The sequence below is a fragment of the Vidua macroura genome, chromosome 25, assembly GCF_024509145.1.
Source record: "Vidua macroura isolate BioBank_ID:100142 chromosome 25, ASM2450914v1, whole genome shotgun sequence".
Classification (NCBI taxonomy): Eukaryota; Metazoa; Chordata; class Aves; order Passeriformes; family Viduidae; genus Vidua; species Vidua macroura.
The window spans coordinates 1,868,880-1,892,375 of NC_071595.1; the positions used below are offsets into that span (position 1 = coordinate 1,868,880).

General features: G+C 42.5%; 1 protein-coding gene across 3 annotated transcripts in view; it reads left to right on the forward strand.

The window, feature by feature from the left end:
• Positions 1 to 5,849: 5,849 nt before the first annotated feature.
• Positions 5,850 to 23,496, forward strand: part of KHDRBS1 (KH RNA binding domain containing, signal transduction associated 1) — a 34,778-nt gene continuing 17,131 nt past the window's right edge. For all 3 annotated transcript variants that reach the window (XR_008440646.1, XR_008440645.1, XM_053999067.1), the window contains exons 1-4: positions 5,850 to 6,176; positions 17,295 to 17,422; positions 20,394 to 20,510; positions 23,315 to 23,461. Coding sequence is in view for 1 of the 3 variants with exons in the window: in XM_053999067.1 (XP_053855042.1) it covers positions 5,879 to 6,176; positions 17,295 to 17,422; positions 20,394 to 20,510; positions 23,315 to 23,461 (690 nt within the window). In the remaining 2 variants the exon portion in view is untranslated. The remainder of the gene's footprint in view (positions 6,177 to 17,294; positions 17,423 to 20,393; positions 20,511 to 23,314; positions 23,462 to 23,496) is intronic.

A 23,496-nucleotide genomic window follows, 5' to 3' on the forward strand; every position in this document is an offset into this window, starting at 1 on the left:
CAGACCTGGAATTCCAGAGGGGGCAAAGTCCTGGCAGGAGCCAGGGGAGCACCCTGAGCTCTGCCCTGACACGGGGAAAGCTCCGAGCACTGCAGTGGGGAAGAGCAGGATGGATCTCTGCAGGGAATTCATCCACTGAAGTTTATAAGGTGTTTTAAAAAAAAAAAAAAATCACAACTAGACCCTGAGTAAGACCCACATTCCTGGCTGTGCATCCACACTCCTACCTTAACTCCAGCTGAGTTGATTAAATCCAAGTATTTCTACATGTTGAGTCATACGGAGACAGAGTTTTCTGGCTGCTGCTAGTGGTGGGTTTCTCTTTTTTTTTATTTTTTTTTTTCCCCCTCTCTCCTTTAAATCCTAACTGCAGTTCTGAGTCAGACCCTGCCTGGTTCATTCGGGGAGTTTCGAGGCGAGTTTCCATTTATACAGGAGCTTTACAAAGCCAAATTTCTGCCTTCCTCCTCCTCCTCCTCACCCCGAAACCAGCGAGCACACACTGCCCCGGGAGAAAACGCAGATGGTGACTAATCACACCCAGGAACCATCATGCCACGGAAGGAAGCCACTTCCAGCACTTCCCCACAGCCTCACCTGTGCTCCAAATCCCCCAAATCCCAAAGCTCAGCTCCTTCTCACCCCCCCCAGCACGCCCCGAGCTGACATTCCCCAGAAATCCGCCCCTCCCTGACTCAGACCTTCCCGCGGGTCACTCGCAGCACCCTGGGCCACGCCAGGACTTTTCCCGAGGCATTGCTCGGCCCAGAATCCATCGGCTCCCCCCTTTTCCCAGCCCCAAATCCCACAGGGGCAGCCCTTTATGCAGACAAACCGGCCCCACAGCCCTGCCCCCAATTCCCACCCCAGGAAAACCACCACATCCTGGACACCCTTCCTTTCCTGCTCCCCCTCCAGCCTGAGAAATGCCAGCTTTTTCCAGCCCTAAAAACAAAAAAAAAAAACCCAAAAAAACCCTTCACCCTTTGCAGACCACCTCGAGGCTTCCCTTTCCCACCCCCCCCCCAAAAAAAATCCCCAGCTTTTATCAAACTGGTCCCCCATCCACACAGGAATCAGTAACACCCCTCCCCTCAAAACCCTGCTCCACATGCCCCCCAACACCAGGTAAAAAACCCCAAAGCCAGGTACAAATTCCCCCCAAAGCCAGGCACAAACCCCTCAAAAAACAGGTAAATTCCCCCCCAAGAACCAGGTAAAAAAACCTCAAAAACCAGATACAAATTCCCCCCAAAACCAGGCACAAACCCCTCAAAATCCAGATACAAATTCCCCCCAAAGCCAGGCATAAACTCCTCAAAAACCAGATACAAATTCCCCCCAAAAGCCAGGCACAAACCCCTCAAAATCCAGATACAAATTCCCCCCAAAACCAGGTAAAAAACCCTCAAAAACCAGATACAAATTCCCCCCAAAAGCCAGGCATAAACCCCTCAAAAACAGGTAAATTCCCCCCAAAAGCCAGACACAAATTCCCCCCCCAAAGCCAGGCACAAACCCCTCAAAATCCAGATACAAATTCCCCCCAAAGCCAGGCACAAACCCCACATTCCACCCTCCTGCAGCCTCCCTGTCCCCCCACTGTTTCCATCCCCCAGGGAATGCCCTCCCTTCCTGAACATCCCCCCAAAAACCGGCTGCAAGGGGGGGCTTGGGGACCCCCAGGAGCCCTGAGCCCCCCCCACATCCCACAGGTGAGGGAGAACCCCCCCAAAAACCATCCCTGCAGGGAGAAGGGACCCCCAAAGCTGCAGGTCAGCAGGCAGCCCCTGGGGGTTGGCAGCCCCCCAAGCACAGGGGGGGACCCCAGAGGTTTGAGGTGCCCCCCGAACCTCCTCCTCGCACGCAGGGAGCCCTCAAAGCCCCGCAGGATCCCCCAGACAAACGCCACAGGCCGGGAATTTCCTCCACAACAGGAAGGACTCCCCGAAGCAGCCCCTCGAGGACCCCCAAACCCCCCTCCAAGCGAGCCCTTCGACCCAGAGGGAGCCTCCTGCACCCTCAGCCTCCTGCGACCCTGAGACCCTCCCAAAGCGTCTCCAGGAGCACCAAAGCCCCTCCAAACCACCCACAAGGGCCTAAGGAGACTCTCCAGGCCAGAGCGGCTCCCCCCGAGCAGGGAATCCCCTCCGAACACGCCAAGCAACACCCGGGATTCCTCTCTTTGCCCAGCTCCCGGGGCGGCGGCTCCAGCCTCCCCCGGTCCCCTGGGTTCCCCCGAAGCCCCCTCGGTTGGCCGCTCACCCTGGGCATTGAGCGGGCCGGGGGCCGGGCGGGGTCGGGCAGGGTCGCGGGCGGGCGGCGGGGCCCGTGACGGGGCTGGGGCTGCGCTGGGCCCGGTCCGGCCGGAGACACCGAGAGCCCGCGCGCCGCCACACGGCTCCTCGCGCACAGGCCGCGCTCCTCCCGCCCGCGGCCCCGTGGTACGGCCCGCCCCTCACACCCACGGCCGGCACAGTGGTACGGTCCGCCCACACGCGCCCCCGCCCCGGGGCAGCGCGCTGGGCGCGTCCATTCGAGGCGTGCAGGGGGGGACGGGGGGGGAAGAGCCGGGAATGGAGGGCTGCGGGAGGAGCTCGCAGCACTTTTCAGTGCCTGGAGTGGCCTGCGGGGAAACCGGGGGGATCCTTCGTCACGAACTGCAGTGGCGAGACAGGCAACTATAGAGGTTAGGTGTTAGGAGGAAATTCTTCCCTGTGAGCGCGGCGAGGCACTGGCACAGTTGTGGAATGCCCCGAGCTTGGCATAGTTCGAAGCCAGGTTAGGTAATACCTTGAGCAACTCGCTCTAGCGGGAGGTGCCCCCTCTCCATGTAGCGGAGAACGGCTCCTTCCATCCCGCTGCTTTTATAGCAACCCCCCCTTATGCCCTATGGTACAGGCCTGTCCCCCCCGCGTTGGGCATTGGTATGGCCCGGGGGCGGCTCGCCCTGACCAGGCACGGACCGTCCCCAGTCACCCTTGGTACGTCCCGCCCCCCCCCCCGCAGCCCCCGCGCACTTGGACCGGCCCTCTGGCCGCACGTGCACACGGAGCCTTCCACGCCAGCATTCCCCCCCACCGCGCTAGCGCAGTGGTACAGCCCGCTCCTCCCCACCGCGGCCAGTGGTTCGGCCTGCCCGGGGGTTCCCGCGGCTTCCGCTTCCCGGAGCGCGCGGCGGGACCGGGACCGGGACCGGGACCGGGACCGGGACGGGGATCGGGATCGGGATCGGGGACAGGGACCGGGGACCGGGGATCGGGATCGGGGATCGGGGACAGGGACCGGGGACAGGGGACAGGGACAGGGGACAGGGATCGGGGATCGGGGACAGGGACCGGGGCCGGGATCGAGGTCGGGGCCAGGATAGGGATCCGGGATCGGGGACCAGGATCGGGATCGGGGACTGGGTACCGGGAGCGGGGACAGGGATCGGGGACCGGGGACAGGGATCCGGGAGCGGGATCGAGGACAGGGGTCGGGGCCAGGATAGGGATCGGGGATCGCGATCGGGGCCAGGATAGGGATCCGGGATCGGGATCGGGGACCGGGATCAGGGACCGGGACCGGGGACAGGGATCCGGGATCGGGGCCAGGATAGGGATCGGGTACCGGGATCAGGGACCGGGATCGGGGACCGAGGACCAGGATCGGGATGGGGGCCAGGATAGGGATGCGGGATCTGGGATCAGGACCGGGGACCAGGATCAGGATCGAGGACCGGGATCAGGGCCAGGATAGGGATTGGTATCAGGGACCAGGATCGCGACCAGGCATCGGGATCAGGGACCAGGATCAGGATCGGGGCCAGGATAGGGATCTGGGACTGGGATCGGGACTGGGATTGGGGACTGGGACCAGGGACGAGGATCGCAATCAGGGACCGGGATCCGGGAACCGGTTCCCGGGTCAAGGACGCACGGGGAAGCGCTGGGGCGCCCAGCCGCGTCCCCCGGTGAAACGTCGGGAAATCGCTGAGCCGCGGATCCGCTGCCCCGCTCCCGGCCCGAGCGCGGCACTCCGTGCCTCGGATCCTGGCAGCCCCGCGCGCCTCGGGGGACACGGGGTGACACCCCTGTGCGGCCAGGTGTGCCAGTGTAATCAATCCCACCTGGAAAAGGGAGGCTGCTCCCCGTCACAGTCCTGCTGGGACGGTGCCAGAACCCGCTCAGAGCCAGCTGGGGCCGCCGAATGGAGCCAGCGCGGTGGCCCCAGCGTCGGGTGGCAGCTCAGGGAGAGGTGGATAAACAAGGATCCCTTGTTTCCTGCACAGGCTGGAGGAGATGTGTGATTTCCCCAATTATAAAAGCTGCTGTCTTCCCATCTCCCTTGCTCTGACTGTGGAATTATTAATAGAGGGCCGTGTTGTATACTAATTTAAGCAACTGGAGTGTGTCTGTGCTGGCGAATTGCTGCCTCCACACACAGTAACAGAAACCCCTGCAAAACAGACTTCTTGCATTTATAGAGTCATGGAATAGCTCGAGTTGGAAGGGACTCACAAGGGCCACCAAGTCCAACTCCTTGCCCAAACCCATCAGCAAAGAAACTCGAAGAATCATCCATGAAGGGGCAAAACTGAGGGTGAGAAAAAAGGAACCAGCAAACCTTTGTCCCTCCAAATACACAGAGAAGCTGCTCAGTGCCACTTTGCTGGGTTTAATGGCTCTGCAAAGTCGTAACTGGAGTCACATAAACTTAGGCCTTAGGGCTCTTTTCTTTCCTTCTTCAGCACTGTGTGACACCACCTGATACGAGCAGCTTCGTCCTTCAGGGACACCGAGGGTTTTAACCCCAGAGCGAGCCGTGCCCCACAGCACCGTGAGGGCAGCGAGGGGAAGGCTCAGCTCCCACAGGGCACTGCCAAGGCCCTGCCGGCCTCTGGAGGCCGGGGGGGGGACACGCTGAGCCCTCACAGCGGCACTACCCCTGTACCTCAGCGCAGCGCTGTGATCCGGGCAGGCCAAAGTCCCGGTCGCCATGGCCCGGTGCCGGTGCCGGTGCCGGTGCCCCCTCAGGCACTTCCCGCGCCTCAGCGCCGCCGCCTGGCGGGAATTCGGAGCGCGCATGCGCCGTCCCGGCAGAGCCGCCGGTTCGAGTCCCGCAGTCGGCGGTTCGCGTGTGGCCGCGGGTTCGAATCCCGCCCGCGCTCCCCATGCCGGCATCGGGTCTCTCACAACTTTGATTTTTATGGTTCTCTTTACTCGAGTGCTGCGTTCAGCTCTGGGCCCCTCAAAGGCTCGTGAAAGGTCGAAGAAAATGCCTTGTGAGGAGCGGCTGAGGCAGCTGGGTTTAGTCTTAAGGGGAACCTCATTGCTCTCCACAAGCACCTGCCAAAGCCAAGGTACAAATTGTCAGGAGCTTGTGGTGAGGTGGGGCCGGTCTCTCTGCTGTGTGAAGAGTGATCTAACTGAGGGGAAACGGCCTCAAGCTGAGACAGGGCAGATTCACAGCAGATATTTAGATTTTTTTTTTTTTTTTTTCGCCGTCCGGGCGGCCAGACATTGGAAGGGACTGCTCGGGGAGGTGATGGGAGTTTTAGAGGCGCTGAGCGACGCGGCTTAGGGATTCCAACGGCAGCGCCGTGTGGGTGAGTTACTCTCTTCCCACATCCACGATTCCCTGCCTCCATCACCCCCCCGCTCCCACGGCTCCCCTCACGCCACCGGCAGCGCGCCATTCCCGCGGGGGCGGCGGCGCGCGGCGCATGCGCGCAGCGCTCCCGCGGCGGATTCCCCCCTCACACACACACACAACGGGGGTGGGCGGGGCTTCCTCCGCGGCACTTCCGGCCCGGGCGCTGCGCGGGCGGTGTGGCCGCTGCGCTCCCGCCGCCGTCCCCGGCCCGGCCCCGCGTTCCCCTCCGCGGCACCGCCTCATGCAGCGCCGTGACGACCCCGCCGGTCGTTTAGCTCGGGGACAGGGCCCCGGCGGCCGCGCGCCGCCTCCGCGCCGGCCGCCCCGTGGCGGAGGGCCCCGCGGGGCCGCCAGCGGAGCGCAGCCGCCGCCCGGTGGGGCCGCTGCCGGCGGGGCCTCAGGGCCGGGGGGATCCGGTGCTTCGGCCGCTATGGTGGGCGGCAAGATGGAGCCTGAGAACAAGTACCTGCCCGAGCTGATGGCCGAGAAGGACAGCCTGGACCCGTCCTTCACGCACGCCATGCAGCTCCTCAGCGCAGGTACCGGGAACCCGGGCGGGGCAGCGGGTCCCGGTGGCCGTGCGGGAGGGAAAGGGTGGATTTATTTCCCTGGGTAATCGCAGCTGAATCCGCAGAGCCGCGAGTTTAGTGCGTGTTTTATTGGTGGTTTTATGTTGCATTGTGTGGTGTGGCCTCAGCCGGACAGGAGAATCAAACCCCCTTGAGATAACTGAAATTAAATAGGGGGTTTTTTTTAATAATAATTTTACTATGTGGGTTTAATAGTTGAAATAAAACGTGGCGGTATTTATTTGGGTTTTTTTTTTAATAATGATTTTATTATTCAAGTTTAATAATTGAGGTAAAATGCCGTGGCAATTAGTAAATCCGCTGGTGCTAATTGTGATGTTCGGAGGGAGTAGAAAACAAGCGATGCCCGTTCTTCCTTACGCCGTCCCCGAGCTCCTCGCAGCTTTTTGGGGTGGGATGGAACGTCCCTTGGGACCGTTCTGGTGACCTGCTTTGGCGACAAGTCATGAGTTAAAGGCAGCTCGGCAACAGCTGTTGGTAATAAAAACCAGCCGAAATCAGGGCAGCGCTTCCACCCCTGAGGGACAGAGGAGCTCAGAAAGCGCCTTGAGGAGCAGGGAGGGGGTGGAGGCACTGAGGTTTGGGGTTTTTCCCCCCCCCCGCTGGAAATGCGGAGGCCGGCGGAGGAAGGGATGGCAGCGGCGCTCTTTGTTCTGTGCCCGGGATTGTCCTTGCCCAGCGCTGTGCAGCTCGGCCCTGCCGGGCCCTGCCTGGTTCTCCCTGGCCCTGCCTGGTTCTGCCTGGTTCTGCCTGGCTCTGCCTGGTTCTGCCTGGCTCTGCCTGGTTCTGCCTGGTTCTGCCTGGTTCTGCCTGGCCCTGCCTGGTTCTGCCTGGCTCTGCCTGGTTCTCCCTGGCTCTGCCTGGTTCTGCCTGGCTCTGCCTGGTTCTGCCTGGTTCTGCCTGGTTCTGCCTGGCCCTGCCTGGTTCTGCCTGGTTCTGCCTGGCCCTGCCTGGTTCTGCCTGGTTCTGCCTGGCCCTGCCTGGTTCTGCCTGGCCCTGCCCGGTTCTGCCTGGCCCTGCCTGGTTCTGCCTGGTTCTGCCTGGTTCTCCCTGGCTCTGCCTGGTTCTCCCTGGCTCTGCCTGGTTCTGCCTGGCCCTGCCTGGCTCTCCCTGGCCCTGCCCGGTTCTCCCTGGCCCTGCCTGGCTCTCCCTGGCCCTGCCTGGCTCTCCCTGGCCCTGCCTGGCTCTCCCTGGCCCTGCCCGGTTCTCCCTGGCCCTGCCTGGCTCTGCCTGGCCCTGCCCGGTTCTCCCTGGCCCTGCCCGGCCCTGCCCGGTTCTGCCCCGTTCCCACCGGCCCTGCCCGGCCCTGCCCGGTTCTGCCCCGTTCCCACCGGCCCTGCCCGGTTCTGCCCCGTTCCCACCGGCCCTGCCCGGCCCTGCCCGGTTCTGCCCCGTTCCCACCGGCCCTGCCCGGCCCTGCCCGGTTCTGCCCCGTTCCCACCGGCTCTGCCCGGCCCTGCCCGGTTCTGCCCCGTTCCCACCGGCCCTGCCCGGTTCTGCCCCGTTCCCACCAGCCCCGGGCGGGCGTTCGCGGGCTGCGCTCGGGGCTCGGTGCGGAGCTGGGGGGCTCCCGGAGCGAGGAGCTGTTCCGGTCCCACCTCCAGCGGTGCTTTTCTTGCTGCTTCATTTTTTCCACCTGCTCTGAAAATTGTTGTTGTTCTATTTATTAGCATTCTGTTTATCGTGATTTTTACCATTATTATGTTATTTTTTTCTCATTATATTTATTATTAAATTTATTCTTATATCCATTATAATATTTTTATAATATTTTTATAATACTTTATTATATTTTTATTATATTTATCATTATATTTATAATATTTATAATATTTATCATTGTATTCATCATTATATTTATTATATGATAATATTTCCCATTATATTTATCATTTTATTTATTATTATATCATTATATTTATTAGATTTATTTTATCATTAGATTTGTCACATTTATCATTAGATTTATTATATTTCCCATTATATTTATCATTAGATTTATTATTATATAATTATATTTATTTTATCATTAGATTTATCATATTTGTCACATTTATCATCATATTTATTATATTATAATATTTCCCATTAGACTTATTATTATATTTATATCATTATATTTATTATATTTATTTTATCATTAGATTTATCATATTTGTCACATTTTTCATTTATTATAATATTTCCCATTATATTTATTATTATATATTACATTTATTTTTATTATGTATTATATAATTATAGACATGATTATATTATTATATTCATTGTTATATTATTATAATTTTTATTGGGATTTTAAAAATCATTAGAATTTTAAAATTATTTTAATTGGTTAAATTATTAAATTTTATTTTATTAAATTTAATAATAATTTATATAGTAATGAGTAATCATAATTTATTTAATCATAATTTATTTAAGTTATTTTAATTAATAATTTTTAATTATCAATTGGATTTTTAAAAAAATATTTATTTCTCCTCCTGCTTTTTTTTTTTTTTTTTTAATTTTATTTCTTTTTCTCGGGGCTTAAGAATGCAGAGTTTTGGTGCAGCTCTGGAGCTTTTAGGAGCTCGTTTTATGCAGGGAATAATTCATAATTCTTGGGAATTGCTGCCTGTCCCATTGTGCAAACAACTCTTCACCCGCCAGCACCTTGCTGGAAATAAATGAGTTTTGTAATCCCATTTTCCATCGGTTCCGTGGCTTTGATAAATCAAATTCTTCACCTGACTCCTCCCAGCCCAAGGAAACCCAGGGAGTTTGCAAATTCCCACATCCTGCAAAGCCTCCTTCACCCGAGGGGTGTAACGAGGCTTTTTTTCTTCATTAATTTATTCATTGAACGCTGGCAGCTTTGGGGGATGTAAAATTGCAGCAGCTCCAGCTGTGAGGATTTTGAAAATAATTTTTGTTTTTTGGAGGGGGGAGCATTCCCAATCCCAGCTCGGGGTGAGCTGAGCAGGAAAACAATGAGGAAGAATTGGAGGTCAAATTATGAGTTTAGGTGAATTTTTTTTTTTTGCCCAGAGCACTCTGGATTCCTTGGAATTTCAGTCTGGGCCAAAGCTGTGATGCACAACTGCAGCAAAATGATTTCCAGACACAGAAACCATCCTGAGGGTCAGCACAATTCTCATTCTGGTTTTTTTTCCTTCCCAGAAGTGGAAGTTGCTCAGGCTGCCTGCCTCGGGGAGGGAGCCCTGCTGGAATTCTGCGTTCATTTCTTTTCAAACAACATCTTAAACTTGTCCAAAATACTGTGGTGCTTCTGTGTTTTTAGAGGAAATTGGCTTTTTTTTTTTTTTTTCTCACTGTCAGTGATGGGATTCCTATTGATTCCATGGACTCTGAGGGTTCTGTTACCCTAAAGAGAAACTGAAAACTGGGATTTCTTGCATTTTCAGATATATTCCTTGTTTCCCTCCTGGGATTTGGGGTCTGTGTGACCTTCCTTTTCCACAGGAACAAGAAAATCCTTTTTTTTTTTTTTTTCCCTTTGGGTTTATGCTGTGGAAAGAGCAGGGGAGGTGTGAAGGGCACAGCCCTCTCTGCTTCCCTGCTTTGGGAAAATGTGTGTTAGCCAGGTGTGGGTTTTTGGGGTTTTTTTTGGGGAATTTTAGCCAGTTTTATTTCATGGAGAAACTCCAAGGGAAAAGAGCTGAGCTTCCCAGGGATGTGGGGTGCCCGGGAGGGGTGGGAATGAGAGCAGGAAGGAGCAGCTGGAGGTGCCAGGGATTCCCCCAGGGAATTCCCTGCTGGATTCAGGCCAGACCCAGGCTGTGCGCTCCTGGGGAAGGGTTGGGTGGCGATGTCACACGGGGGGTGGTGGCTCCTGGGACACAAACAGGGCTGAGGTCACTGGAAGTGAGGGGGTCACCCTGGAGCTCATCGCCCGTGGAGCCCAGGCTCTCCTGGGGTGGAGATTCCCTCTTCCCTGTCCTTCCCAGTGGATATCCTGCCCCCACACGGCCACCTGCCGGTGTCCCCAGCTGTCCCAGGCTGGATTGTTCCGAAACCGTTTCACTTTGCGCTTTTCAACTTCTATTTTGTTCAGCCGTGGCAATGTTCTCAACTGCTGGCACTGCTGTGGCCACTCCTGTTCCCAGAGCTGTGGCCATTCCCATTCCCAGAGCTGTGGCCACTCCCGTTCCCAGAGCTGTGGCCATTCCCATTCCCAGAGCTGTGGCCATTCCCATTCCCAGAGCTGTGGCCATTCCCCTTCCCGCCTCTGTGGCCATTCCCATTCCCACTTCAGTGGCCATTCCCAGAGCTGTGGCCATTCCCCTTCTCACCTCTGTGGCCATCCCTGTTCCTGCTGCTGTGGCCATTCCCATTCCCACTTCAGTGGCCATTCCCATTCCAAGCTGTGGCCATTCCCATTCCTGCTGCTGTGGCCATTCCCGTTCCCACCTCTGTGGCCACTCCTGTTCCCACCTCTGTGGCCATTCCTGCTGCTGTGGCCATTCCTGTTCCCACTTCAGTGGCCATTCCTGCTGCTGTGGCTATTCCCATTCCCACCTCTGTGGCCATCCCTGTTCCTGCTGCTGTGGCCATTCCCCTTCCCACCTCAGTGGCCATTCCCCTTCCCACCTCTGTGGCCATTCCCATTCCCAGAGCTGTGGCCATTCCCATTCCCAGAGCTGTGGCCAGTCCCGTTCCCACCTCAGTGGCCATTCCTGCTGCTGTGGCCACTCCCGTTCCCACCTCTGTGGCCATTCCCATTCCCAGAGCTGTGGCCATTCCCATTCCTGCTGCTGTGGCCGTTCCCAGAGCTGTGGCCATTCCCGTTCCTGCCTCAGTGGCCACTCCCGTTCCCGGTGCCCTCCAGGAGTTTCTCCCACCTGTGCCACATCCCAACCCTCACCTTTCCCTCCCCGTGCCCCTTCTCCAGGCAGTGCCCTCAGAGCCCCAAAGGCAGAGCTGCCCGCCCGGGAATCCCGGGCTGCAATTCCAGGCTGGGGGGTGTTTTGGGGTGGGAACAGTGGGATTAGGATTGCCAAATTCATGGAAATTGGCCAGGAACTGCTTCCCCTTCCTGAGAAATCAAACCAGCTGGGAAGCAGGGACGGATGGAGGAGGCTCTGCTTGGAGGAGCTTGGAATTCCCAAAGCTTGGAGGAGCCTGGAATGCCCAGAGCTTGGAATTCCCAAAGTTTGGAATTGCCAGGGCCTGGAATTCCCAGAGCTTGGAATTCCCAAAGCTTGGAGGAGCCTGGAATGCCCAGAGCTTGGAATTCCCAAAGTTTGGAATTGCCAGAGCTTGGAATTCCCAAAGCTTGGAGGAGCTTGGAATTCACAGAGCTTGGAATTCCCAAAGTTTGGAATTCCCAAACTTGGAATTCCCAAAGCTTGGAGGAGCCTGGAATTCCCAAAGTTTGGAATTCCCAAACTTGGAATTCCCAAAGCTTGGAGGAGCTTGGAATTCCCAGAACCTGGAATTGTTTTATGCAAAAGTTTTATCCCAAAGTTTGAAATTCCCAGAGCTTGAAATTCCCAAAGCTTGGAGGAGCCTGGAATTCCCAAAACTTGGAATTCCTAAAGCTTGGAGGAGCTTGAATCGAATTGATTTCCCAGAGCTTGGAATTCCCAGAGCCTGGAATTGTTTTATGCAAAAATTTTATCCCAGAGCTTGGAATTCCCAGGGTTTGGGATTCCCAGGGTTTGGGATTCCCAGGGTTTGGAATTCCCAGAGCTTGGAATTCCCCTGCTCCTCCTCCTCCCTTATATTTTATGATCCATTTCAAGGCCTGGAGCTGCTGCCGCCGCTTTTTTAAAATTTTGTTTCGTTTTCCTCAATTTCGTTTCGTTTTCCTCAATTTCATTTTGTTTTCCCCAATTTCTCAATTCCCTGTGGCGCTCCCAGCCCAATTCCCAGATGTTTCTGCAGCTGTGGCAGGAGGCAGGAATGGATTTCGCTGGCTGTGAACTGGGATTTCCTGCTTTGCAGAGGTTCTCAGGAGGCAGAAAATCCCCGTGTTGATTTCATTTTAATTGAACTGTCATTAATTAGTTCCGTTTAATTTTATCAAGGAAATTTGTGGGTGTTTTTATTCTGGATGTGTGTGTGTAAAAAAACATTTCTTGTTTGTCTGCAGGGTGCATTTTTCAGGAATTATTTAAGGGTTTTAAGTTATCCTTAACCAGGCAACCAGTGCAACATTTAATTTCGAAATCTTGGTTATCTGCTCTGTTCTTGCAGCTAAAATTAAAAAAAAAACCTCCATAAAACGAACCAAGGCACCTCTTTTGTCTTATTTTATAAATTTGGCAGCGTGTGAACTTGAGGTTTTTTGGGTTTTTTTTACTTTTGCTTTGTACTTTCAGAAAAATCACTTCTTACAGTAAAATTCAAGAGATTTCTTTTAATTTTGAAAATTAAGGAGTCGTGGTAACACTTTTGTGAGGGAGCCAAGGGGCTGCTGGGAGTAGAAATACAAAATTCAGCTTTTTTTGCACAATTTTTGTGTCATGGTTTGAGGCCCCACCAAAATCCCTGAATTCTGTGTTCAGATCTTCCAAATAAAACCCAATTTATATCATTGATCCCATTAAAAAAATTAAAATAGAGATGATTTAATGATTTTCCATTGAGGTTGGATTTAATTCTTTTGGTAACACTTTTGTGAGGGAGCCAAGGGGCTGCTGGGAGATCTTCCAACTAAAACCCAATTTATATCATTGATCCCATTAAAAAAATTAAAATATAGATGATGATTTTTCCTTGAGGTTGGATTTAATTCTTTTGGTAACACTTTTGTGAGGGAGCCAAGGGGGCTGCTGGGAGTAGAAATACAAAATTCAGCTTTTTTTGCACAATTTCTGTGTCATGGTTTGAGGCCCCACCAAAATCCCTGAATTCTGTGTTCAGATCTTCCAAATAAAACCCAATTTATATCATTGATCCCATAACAAAAAAAAAAAAAATATAATTAAAATAGAGATGATTAATGATTTTTCCTTGAGGTTGTATTTCATTTTTTTGGTCATTTTAATTCTTTTGGTAACACTTTTGTGAGGGAGCCTAGGGGCTGCTGGGAGATTTTCCAAATAAAACCCAATTTATATCATTGATCCCATTAAAAAAATTAAAATTGAGATGATTTAATGATTTTCCATTGAGGTTGGATTTAATTCTTTTGGTAACACTTTTGTGAGTGAGCCAAGGGGCTGCTGGGAGATCTTCCAACTAAAACCCAATTTATATCACTGAACCCATTAAAAAATTAAAATACAGATGATTTGATGATTTTTCCTTGAGGTTGGATTTACTTCTTTTGGTAACACTTTTGTGAGGGAATCAAGGGGCTGCTGGGAGTAGAAATACAAAATTCAGCTTTTTTTGCACAATTTCTGTGTCATGGTTTGAGGCCCCACCAAAATCCCTGAATTCTGTGTTCAGATCTTCCAAATAAAACCCGATTTATAGCATTGATCCCATAACAAAAAATATATAATTAAAATAGAGATGATTAATGATTTTTCCCTTGAGGTTGTATTTCATTTTTTTGGTCATTTTAATTCTTTTGATAACACTTTCGTGAGTGAGCCAAGGGGCTGCTGGGAGATCTTCCAACTAAAATCCAATTTATATCACTGAACCCATTAAAAAAATTAAAATACAGATGATTTGATGATTTTCCATTGAGGTTGGATTTAATTCTTTTGGTAACACTTTTGTGAGGGAGCCAAGGGGCTGCTGGGAGTAGAAATACAAAATTCAGCTTTTTTTGCACAATTTCTGTGTCATGGTTTGAGGCCCCACCAAAATCCCTGAATTCTGTGTTCAGATCTTCCAACTAAAACCCAATTTATATCACTGAACCCATTAAAAAAATTAAAATAGAGATTAATTAATGATTTTTCCTTGATGTTGGATTTAATTCTTTTGGTAACACTTTTGTGAGGGAGCCAAGGGGCTGCTGGGAGATCTTCCAACTAAAACCCAATTTATATCATTGATCCCATTAAAAAAATTAAAATACAGATGATGATTTTTCCTTGAGGTTGGATTTAATTCTTTTGGTAACACTTTTGTGAGGGAGCCAAGGGGCTGCTGGGAGTAGAAATACAAAATTCAGCTTTTTTTGCACAATTTCTGTGTCATGGTTTGATCCCAAGACACAATGAAGGCCCAGCAAAATCCCTGAATTCTGTGTTCAGATCTTCCAAATAAAACCCAATTTATATCATTGATCCCGTAACAAAAAAAAAAAAAAATAGAGATGATTTGATGATTTTTCCTTGAGGCTGGATTTAATTTTTTTGGTAATTTTAATTTTTTTGGTAACACTTTTATGGGGAGTTGGGAGATCTTCCAACTAAAACCCAATTTATATCACTGAACCCATTAAAAAAAATATTTATAATTAAAATAGAGATGATTAATGATTTTTCCTTGGGGTTGGAATTATTATTTTTTTTTTTGGTCAGGGGTTGTTCACAAGGGTGGTGGTGACCCTTTATTCCTGCTTGGATGATCCCTAATAGATAAAATCCCAAATATCCCAAATATCCAACGTCTTCGAGGCCTCGGCCCCACGTTGGGCGCCAATTGCGGCGGCGCGGGTTTTCGCTCTCCCCGGCTGCACGCAGCTCTTGGGAGCCCGGCCAAAAATCCCTGGAAATACAAAATATTGCAGCTGCTGTGGTGGCAATGCTGCCTGAGCAGGCTGCCCAGCTCAGTCCCAGTGCTGTGGATAATTTTGGGTTAATTATCTTTTATTTGGGTTAATTATCACCTTGGGAAGTGTCTCCTTCCTTTGGAAAAGGCTCAGAAATTAAATGTCCAAGCCATGGGTTTGGTGCTGAAATGGCGCAATTGGGGGTTTTTTTGGGGTTTTTTTTTTTCACCTTTCCTGATAAACAACTTAAAATGAGGATTTTTGGGGTGGATGTTTATGATGGGATCAATTTGGGGGTTTTTTTTTTGGTTTTTTTTTCACCTCTCCTGATAATCTAAAATGAGGATTTTTGGGGTGGATGTTTATGATGGGATCAATTTGGGTTTTTTTTTTTTGGCTTTTTTTCACCTCTCCTGATAAACAACCTAAAAAGAGGATTTTTGGGGTAGATGTGTATGATGGGATCAATTTGGGTTTTTGTTTTTTTCACCTCTCCTGATAAACAACCTAAAATGAGGATTTTTGGGGTGGATGTTTATGATGGGATCAATTTGGGTTTGTTTTTTTTTTTTTTTCACCTCTCTTGATAAACAGCTTAAAATGAGAATTTTTGGGGTGGATTTTTATGATGGGATCAATTTGGGGTTTTTTTGTTTTGGTTTTTTTTCTGTTGGACCAAAGGCTCAGCACTAATTTGGCGTCGTTAACGATGGATTGACTCCAGATTTGGTGGGGATTTGTTGGCCTTGAAATAAAAATTGTGGTTTTATTCCCCCTGAGGAGGGAAATCCAGGCTGTGTTCTCACAGTAGATGCTGGGAAAACAGGAAAATTCATTTTTATTCACTCAGAAATGCCTGGAATGAGGATTTTCTGCTGGCTTCTCTCAGTAAAAACTGAATTTAATCCTTAATTTAATTCCCTTCAGGACCTAATTCCAGCAGGTTTTTGGGAATTGTCACCTCAGGCCGCCTTTAAAACTCATTTTTAATTAAAAAAATAATAATAATTTTAATTTTGGGAGATTAAACAGTCATAATGATGTTGCTGAATTAAGAATTTCTGGGAGTCACTTTTACTGAGGGATGAAAAACCCACTCAGGAATAATTTGTGTGATAAATCTGACTTTATTGCATGAAATGAAGCTGGGAGAATTTCCTAACCAACACCACACCGAGTTAGGAAATAAAAACACTATTCCAAATAATTCTATTCCAAATAATCACACTAATCCTGGGAATATTGAAATATTGGGAATATTTCAAATATTTTAATATTAATATATAATATAATACATAATAATTATATATAGTAAAATTATATAATATATAATAATCTATAGTAATATTATATATTATATAATAGTATAACAATGTATTGCATATTAAATATTATATTAATATATAATAAATTAATATATAATTATATATTAAATATAGAAAATCTATAATATATATAACATATATTTTTATATATAATTATATATTTATATGTAATTTTTATATATATAATCTAAATTTATATAGATTTTTATAGATATAATTTGTATATATATAAAAATATATAATATATATTTTATATATAATATATAATTTTTAATATTTTTTAATTTAACCAAAATTTAACCCAAAACGCATCACTGGACGTGTTGCCACCACTAATTAAAGGGCGGATTTCAAAATAAATTTGAGTTAAATGATGAAAATTTGCTGATTTCTGTCACAATTTAGCAAAAATATTGAATTTTGATGTGGTTTTTGGGCTGGTTTCCTTGCAGATTTAGATCCCTTCTGGTATTTGTAGGGTTCTGTCCTTGTGATTCCATCTCTGGTCTGATGCTTAAGCCTTATTTTTATATAAATTAATAATATTCTATGTTACATATATAAAAATATTAATACTCTTATATAAATTAATAATATTATATATTAATATAAATAAATGTATATAAATTAATAATATATGTTAATATTAATAATTTTTATATAAATTAATATTGTTATTATTTATATTTATAACAGTTCTATTCTTTTTTATATTTTTTTTATTTCAAATTTTACAGATAAATTCCAAATAAGCACCCCCTTTATCTCAAAAAATATATTATTTTCTATAATTATTTCTATTATTTTAATTTTCTTTTTACATTATTCCTATTTATAATAGTTATTTTTATATATTATTTTTTAAATATCTAATTTTAAAGATAAAACCCAAATAAGCACCCCTGTTATCTCAAAAATATATTATTTTCTATAATTATTTCTATTATTTTAATTTTCTTTTTACATTATTCATATTCATAATAGTTATTTTTATATATTATTTTTATTTTTATTTCAAATTTTACAGGTAAAATCCATATACGCACCCCCTTTATCTCAAAAAAAATATTATTTTCTATAATTATTTCTTATTATTTTAATTTTCTTTTCGCTCAGAAATTGAAAAAATTCAGAAGGGTGAGACAACAAAGAAGGAAGAGGAAGAAAATTACCTGGATTTATTTTCCCACAAGAATATGAAGCTGAAGGAACGAGTTCTGATCCCTGTCAAACAATACCCCAAGGTAAGAGCCAGAAAAAATAAAAAATAAATCAACCAAATCTTTTTTTTTTTTTTTTTGGGATTTTGTAGCTGGCAAAATGACAGCAGGAATAAAAAAAATTTCATTTTTCACCCTAAAATTCAATTGAAAAAATCAAGAGTTGGATTGATTCTTTGCAAAAAATTCAGATTTTCTTCTTTTTTTGGGGGATTTTGTAGCTGGCAAAATGGCAGCAGGAATAAAAAAAATTTCATTTTTCACCCCAAAATTCAATTGAAAAAATCAAGAGTTGGTTTGATTCTTTACAAAAAATGCAGATTTTCTTCTTTTTTTTTTTTTTTTTTTGGGATTTTGTAGCTGGCAAAATGGCAGCAGGAATAAAAAAAAATTCATTTTTCACCCTAAAATTCAATTGAAAAAAATCAAGAGTTGGATTGATTCTTTACAAAAAATGCAGATTTTCTTCTTTTTTGGGGGCGGATTTTGTAGCTGGCAAAATGGCAGCAGGAATAAAAAATCTTCATTTTTCACCCAAAAAATCAAGAGTTGGTTGGATTCTTTGAAAAAAATTCCGATTTTCTTCTTTTTTTTTGGGGGGGATTTTGTATCTGGCAAAATGACAGCAGGAATAAAAAAAATTCATTTTTCACCCCAAAATTCAATTGAAATATCAAGAGTTGGTTTGATTCTTTACAAAAAATGCCGATTTTTTTCTTTTTTTTTTTTTTTGGGATTTTATAGCAGGTAAAATGACAGCAGGAATAAAAAATTTTCATTTTTTCACCCTAAAATTCAATTGAAAAAATCAAGAGTTGGTTTGATTCTTTGCAAAAAATGCAGATTTTGTTCTTTTTTTTTGGGGGGGGATTTTATAGCTGGCAAAATGGCGGCAGGAATAAAAAATTTTCATTTTTTCACCCTAAAATTCAATTGAAAAAAATCAAGAGTTGGTTTGATTCTTTGCAAAAAATGCAGATTTTTTTTCTTTTTTTTTTGGGGGGATTTTATAGCTGGTAAAATGACAGCAGGAATAAAAATAATTTCATTTTTCACCCCAAAATTCAATTGAAAAAATCAAGAGTTGGTTTGATTCTTTACAAAAAATTCAGATTTTCTTCTTTTTTTGGGGGTGGATTTTGTAGCTGGCAAAATGGCAGCAGGAATAAAAAAATGTCCATTTTTCACCCAAAAAATCAAGAGTTGGTTTGATTCTTTGCAAAAAATGCAGGGTTTTTATTTCTAATATATTGAATTTTTGGACTATTTTGGGCTAAGGGATCTTGGATTGCTGGAACAGATAATTCTGTGTGTGGAGTATTTTTTTTTTAAATTTTTTTTTTTGACATTTAACTCCTTAAAGATTTGCTGAAAAGCTGCTGCAGGGTAAAATTGAAGCACTTAATTGAGCTTGAATTTTCTGCTGGGGCTTTTTTTAAATTTTTTTTTTCATGAAAAGAAAGGTTAGAAACTTGAATTTCCCTTTTGAAAGTTAAATTTTCCTTTTGTACCTTGAATTTTCCTTTTGAAACATCTTGAATTTTCCTTTTGAATCTTGAATTTTTCCTTTTGAAAGTTAAATTTTCATTTTGAACCTTTAGTTTTCTTTTCAAAACTTAAATTTTCCTTTTGAAAGAACTTGAATTTTCCTTTGAAAGTTAAATTTTCCTTTTGAACATTGAATTTCCCATTTGAAAATTAAATTTTCCTTTTGAACCTTGAATTTCCCATTTGAAAATTAAATTTTCCTTTTGTACTTTGAATTTTCCCTTTGAAGGTTGATTTTTTTCTATGAAAGTTGAATTTTCATTTTGAACCTTTAATTTTCCTTTGAAAATTAAATTTTTCTTTTGAAACATGAATTTTCCTTTTGAAAGTTAAATTTTCATTTTGAACCTTGAATTTTCCTTTGAAACTTAAATTTCCCTTTTGAGCCTTGAATTTTCCTTTTGAATCAACTTGAATTTTCCTTTTGAACCTTTAGTTTTCTTTTCAAAACTTAAATTTTCCTTTTGAAAGAACTTGAATTTTCCTTTGGAAGTTAAATTTTCCTTTTACATCTTGAATTTCCCATTTGAAAATTAAATTTTCCTTTTGTACTTTGAATTTTCCTGAAAGTTGAATTTTCCTTTTGAACCACCTTGAATTTTCCCTTTGAAAGTTAAATTTTCCTTTTGAATCAACTTGAATTTTCCTTTTGAAAGTTGAATTTTCCTTTTGAACATTGAATTTTCATTTTGAACCTTTAGTTTTCTTTTCAAGACTTAAATTTTCCTTTTGAAAGAACTTGAATTTTCCTTTTGAAACGTGAATTTTTCTGAAAGTTGAATTTTCCTTTTGAATCTTGATTTTTTTCGTTGAAAGTTATATTTTCCTTTTGAACCTTTAGTTTTCTTTTCAAAACTTAAATTTTCCTTTTGAACCTGGAATTTTCCTTTTTAAAGACCTTGAATTTTCCTTTTGAAAGTTAAATTTTCCTTTTGAACCTTGAATTTTCCTTTGAAACTTAAATTTCCCTTTTGAGCCTTGAATTTTCCCTTTGAATCTTGAATTTTCCTTTTGAACCGTGAATTTTCCTGAAAGTTGAATTTTCCTTTTGAACCAATTTAAATTTTCCTTTTGAACCTTTAATTTTCCTTTTGAATCAACTTGAATTTTCCCTTTGAAAGTTAAATTTTGATTTTGAAACACCTTGAATTCTTTCTTTGAAAGTTAAATTTTCCTTTTGAATCTTGAATTTTCTTTTTGAGCTTTGAATTTTCCCTTTGACTCAACTTGAATTTCCCTTTTGAAAGTTAAATTTTCATTTTGAACCTTGAATTTTCCTTTCAAAACTTAATTTATCCTGTACATTATTTTTTCGTGAGGTGAGGACAAAATTGAAAATAAATTTTTTTTTTTTTTATCAACTGACAGAAAATTCACAAAAAATATCTGTTGACATTTTTAAGCTCTGCATCTGATTTTTATTTTTTTTTTTTTCTTTAATTTCCAGTTTAATTTTGTTGGGAAGATTTTGGGACCCCAAGGCAACACCATTAAAAGACTTCAGGAAGAAACTGGTGCTAAAATCTCTGTACTGGGGAAAGGCTCAATGAGAGATAAAACCAAGGTAAGAGAAAAACCAAAAAAAAATCCCATTTATGCTGGGAGAATTCAAGCATTTTATTCAAAATTAAACCAGAAAAAAGCTTCAATTAAAGATTAATTAAAAACTTGATAAAATAAGGATTATTCTCCTGAAGAGCCATTCACTCAATTTTTTTTTTTCCCTTTATAAAAAGATAAAAATCTCTTTTTTAGCTTGAAATATGTAAATATTTACATATTATTTACATATTATTTACATGTTATTTACATATTTGCATATTATGTGATATTTAAATTATATATTTAAATATTTCAAGCGAAATATTTAAATTCTCTGAAATATTTAAATTCTTCTGGTTCCTTTTTAATTTTTAATTAATTTTTAATGAATTTTTAATGAATTTTTAATGAATCACAAAGTTCCAGGAGGGGTTTTTAAACAGCAAAAAAGAAAAAAAAAAAGGGAAAAAATACATTTTTATTTCTTCCTGCTTATTTTGAGCAGAGCTGTGGCTTAATTCTGATTTTATTTGAGCAGCACAAAAAGGTTTTATATTTTCAGATTGTTTTGTAATTTCTTAAATAACTGCAAAAAAAAAAAAAACCTGAAAAATAAAAATATATTTAAGATAGCTGGAGGAGCTGCTGGGGGAAAAATTTTCCTGGCATCAATTAAAAACTGTTGATTTAGCAAAAAAAAAATAAAATAAAATAAAATAAATAAACCAGCTGCAGAGGGAGCAATAAAAAAATGGAATTTTTTTTCTTTTCAATTTTTGTGCCCTAAATGTCTTTAAACGCCCTGTTAAAACTAAAAGAGGTAAAAAAAGAGAGAAAAAAATCGGATTTTAGGCCCTCCTGGGTTGGTTTTTTACAGAGATTGGGCAAGTGAGAGGAGTTTTAAAAGATTTTATTCCTTTAGCAGTCTTGATGATATAAAATATAAATAAAATTAATAAAATTAATACAATAAAAATGGTAAGAATAAAATATAATATAATAAAAATGGTAAAAATAACATTTAAAAAATAAGAAAATTAATTTTAAAATGGAATGAAATGAAAATAACGGAAATGAAATTTTAAAGAAAAAGTGAATAAAATAAAACGAATAAAAATAGAATTAAAAAAATGAAATTAATCAAAAATAGCAAAAAAATTAGAAATAAAATAATGGCAATAAAAAAATAAAAATTAAATATATATAAATGTAATATATATATTTAATATAATATATACATAAAAATATATTGTATGTTTTATTTAATATATATAATATATATATTATGTGTAATATATATTTAATATGATATATATTTAATATAATATAATACATTAAATATGTATAAATTAATAATTAAATAAAATAAAAATAGTAAAAATAAAATTTAAAAAATAAAATGAATAAAGTAGAAATGAGAGAAAGAAAATTTTTAAAATTAATGAAAATAACCATAAAAATAAGTTTTAAAATCTAATTTTAAGAAAAAGCAATGAACAATCTCTGTGTTTCCACACAAAAGAAAATGTTGAAATTTAAAGCAAATAATCATAAAAATAAATTAAGAAAAATAAATAAAATAAAATTTAAAAAATGTCAGTGTTTCCACACAAAAGAACATTTTTTAAATTAATGAAAAAAACTATAAAAATACATTTTAAAACCAAATTTAAGAGAAATAAATGAAATAAAAATTAAAAAAAACTCAGTGTCTGCACAGAAAATAAAATTTTTAAAATTAACGAAAATAATCTTAAAAATAAAATTTTAAAGCAAATTTTAAGAAAAATTTTAAAATCTCAGTGTTTCCACACAAAAGAACATTTTTAAAATTAACGAAAGTAATCATAAAGATAAATTAAGAAAAATAAATAAAATAAAATAAAAATCCCAGTGTTCCCACACAAAAAAACACTTTTTAAATTAACGAAAATAACCATAAAAATAAATTTTAAAACCAAATTTAAGAGAAATAAATGAAATAAAAATAAAAAAATCTCAGTGTCTGCACACAAAATAAAATGTTTTAAATTAACAAAAATAACCATAAAAATAAATTTTAAAATGCAATTTAAGAAAAATTAAAAATCTCAGTGTTTCCACGCAAAAGAACATTTTTAAATTAACGAAAGTAATCATAAAGATAAATTAAGAAAAATAAATAAAATAAAAAAAAAATCCCAGTGTTTCCACACAAAAGAAAACTTTTTAAATTAACACAAATAACCATAAAAATAAAAAAATAAAATAAAAAAAATCTCAGTGTTTCCACACAAAAAGAACATTTTTAAAATTAACGAAAATAACCATAAAAATAAATTTTAAAACCCAATTTAAGAAAAATAAAAAATCTCAGTGTTTCTGCGCAAAAGAACATTTTTAAAATTAACGAAAGTAATCATAAAGATAAATTAAGAAAAATAAATAAAATAAAATAAATCTCAGTGTTTCCACCCAAAAGAACATTTTTAAAATTAACGAAAGTAATCATAAAGATAAATTAAGAAAAATAAATAAAATAAAAAAAAATCCCAGTGTTCCCACACAAAAGAACATTTTTAAATTAACACAAATAACCATAAAAATAAAAAAATAAAATAAAAAAATCTCAGTGTTTCCACACAAAAGAACACTTTTTAAATTAACGAAAGTAATCATAAAGATAAATTAAGAAAAATAAATAAAATAAAAAAAAAATCCCAGTGTTCCCACACAAAAGAACATTTTTAAATTAACAAAAATAACCATAAAAATCAATTAAAACCCGAATTGAAGAGCAATAAGTGCAATGAAACGCCGTGCCGCGCTCCGCGGCTCCGCCTGCAGGAGGAGGAGCTGCGCAAGGGCGGCGACCCCAAGTACGCGCACCTGCACATGGAGCTGCACGTCTTCATCGAGGTGTTCGGCCCGCCCTGCGAGGCCTACGCCCTCATGGCCCACGCCATGGAGGAGGTCAAGAAGTTCCTGGTCCCCGTGAGTTCTGGGGTGCTGCTGGGATCTCCTGGGAG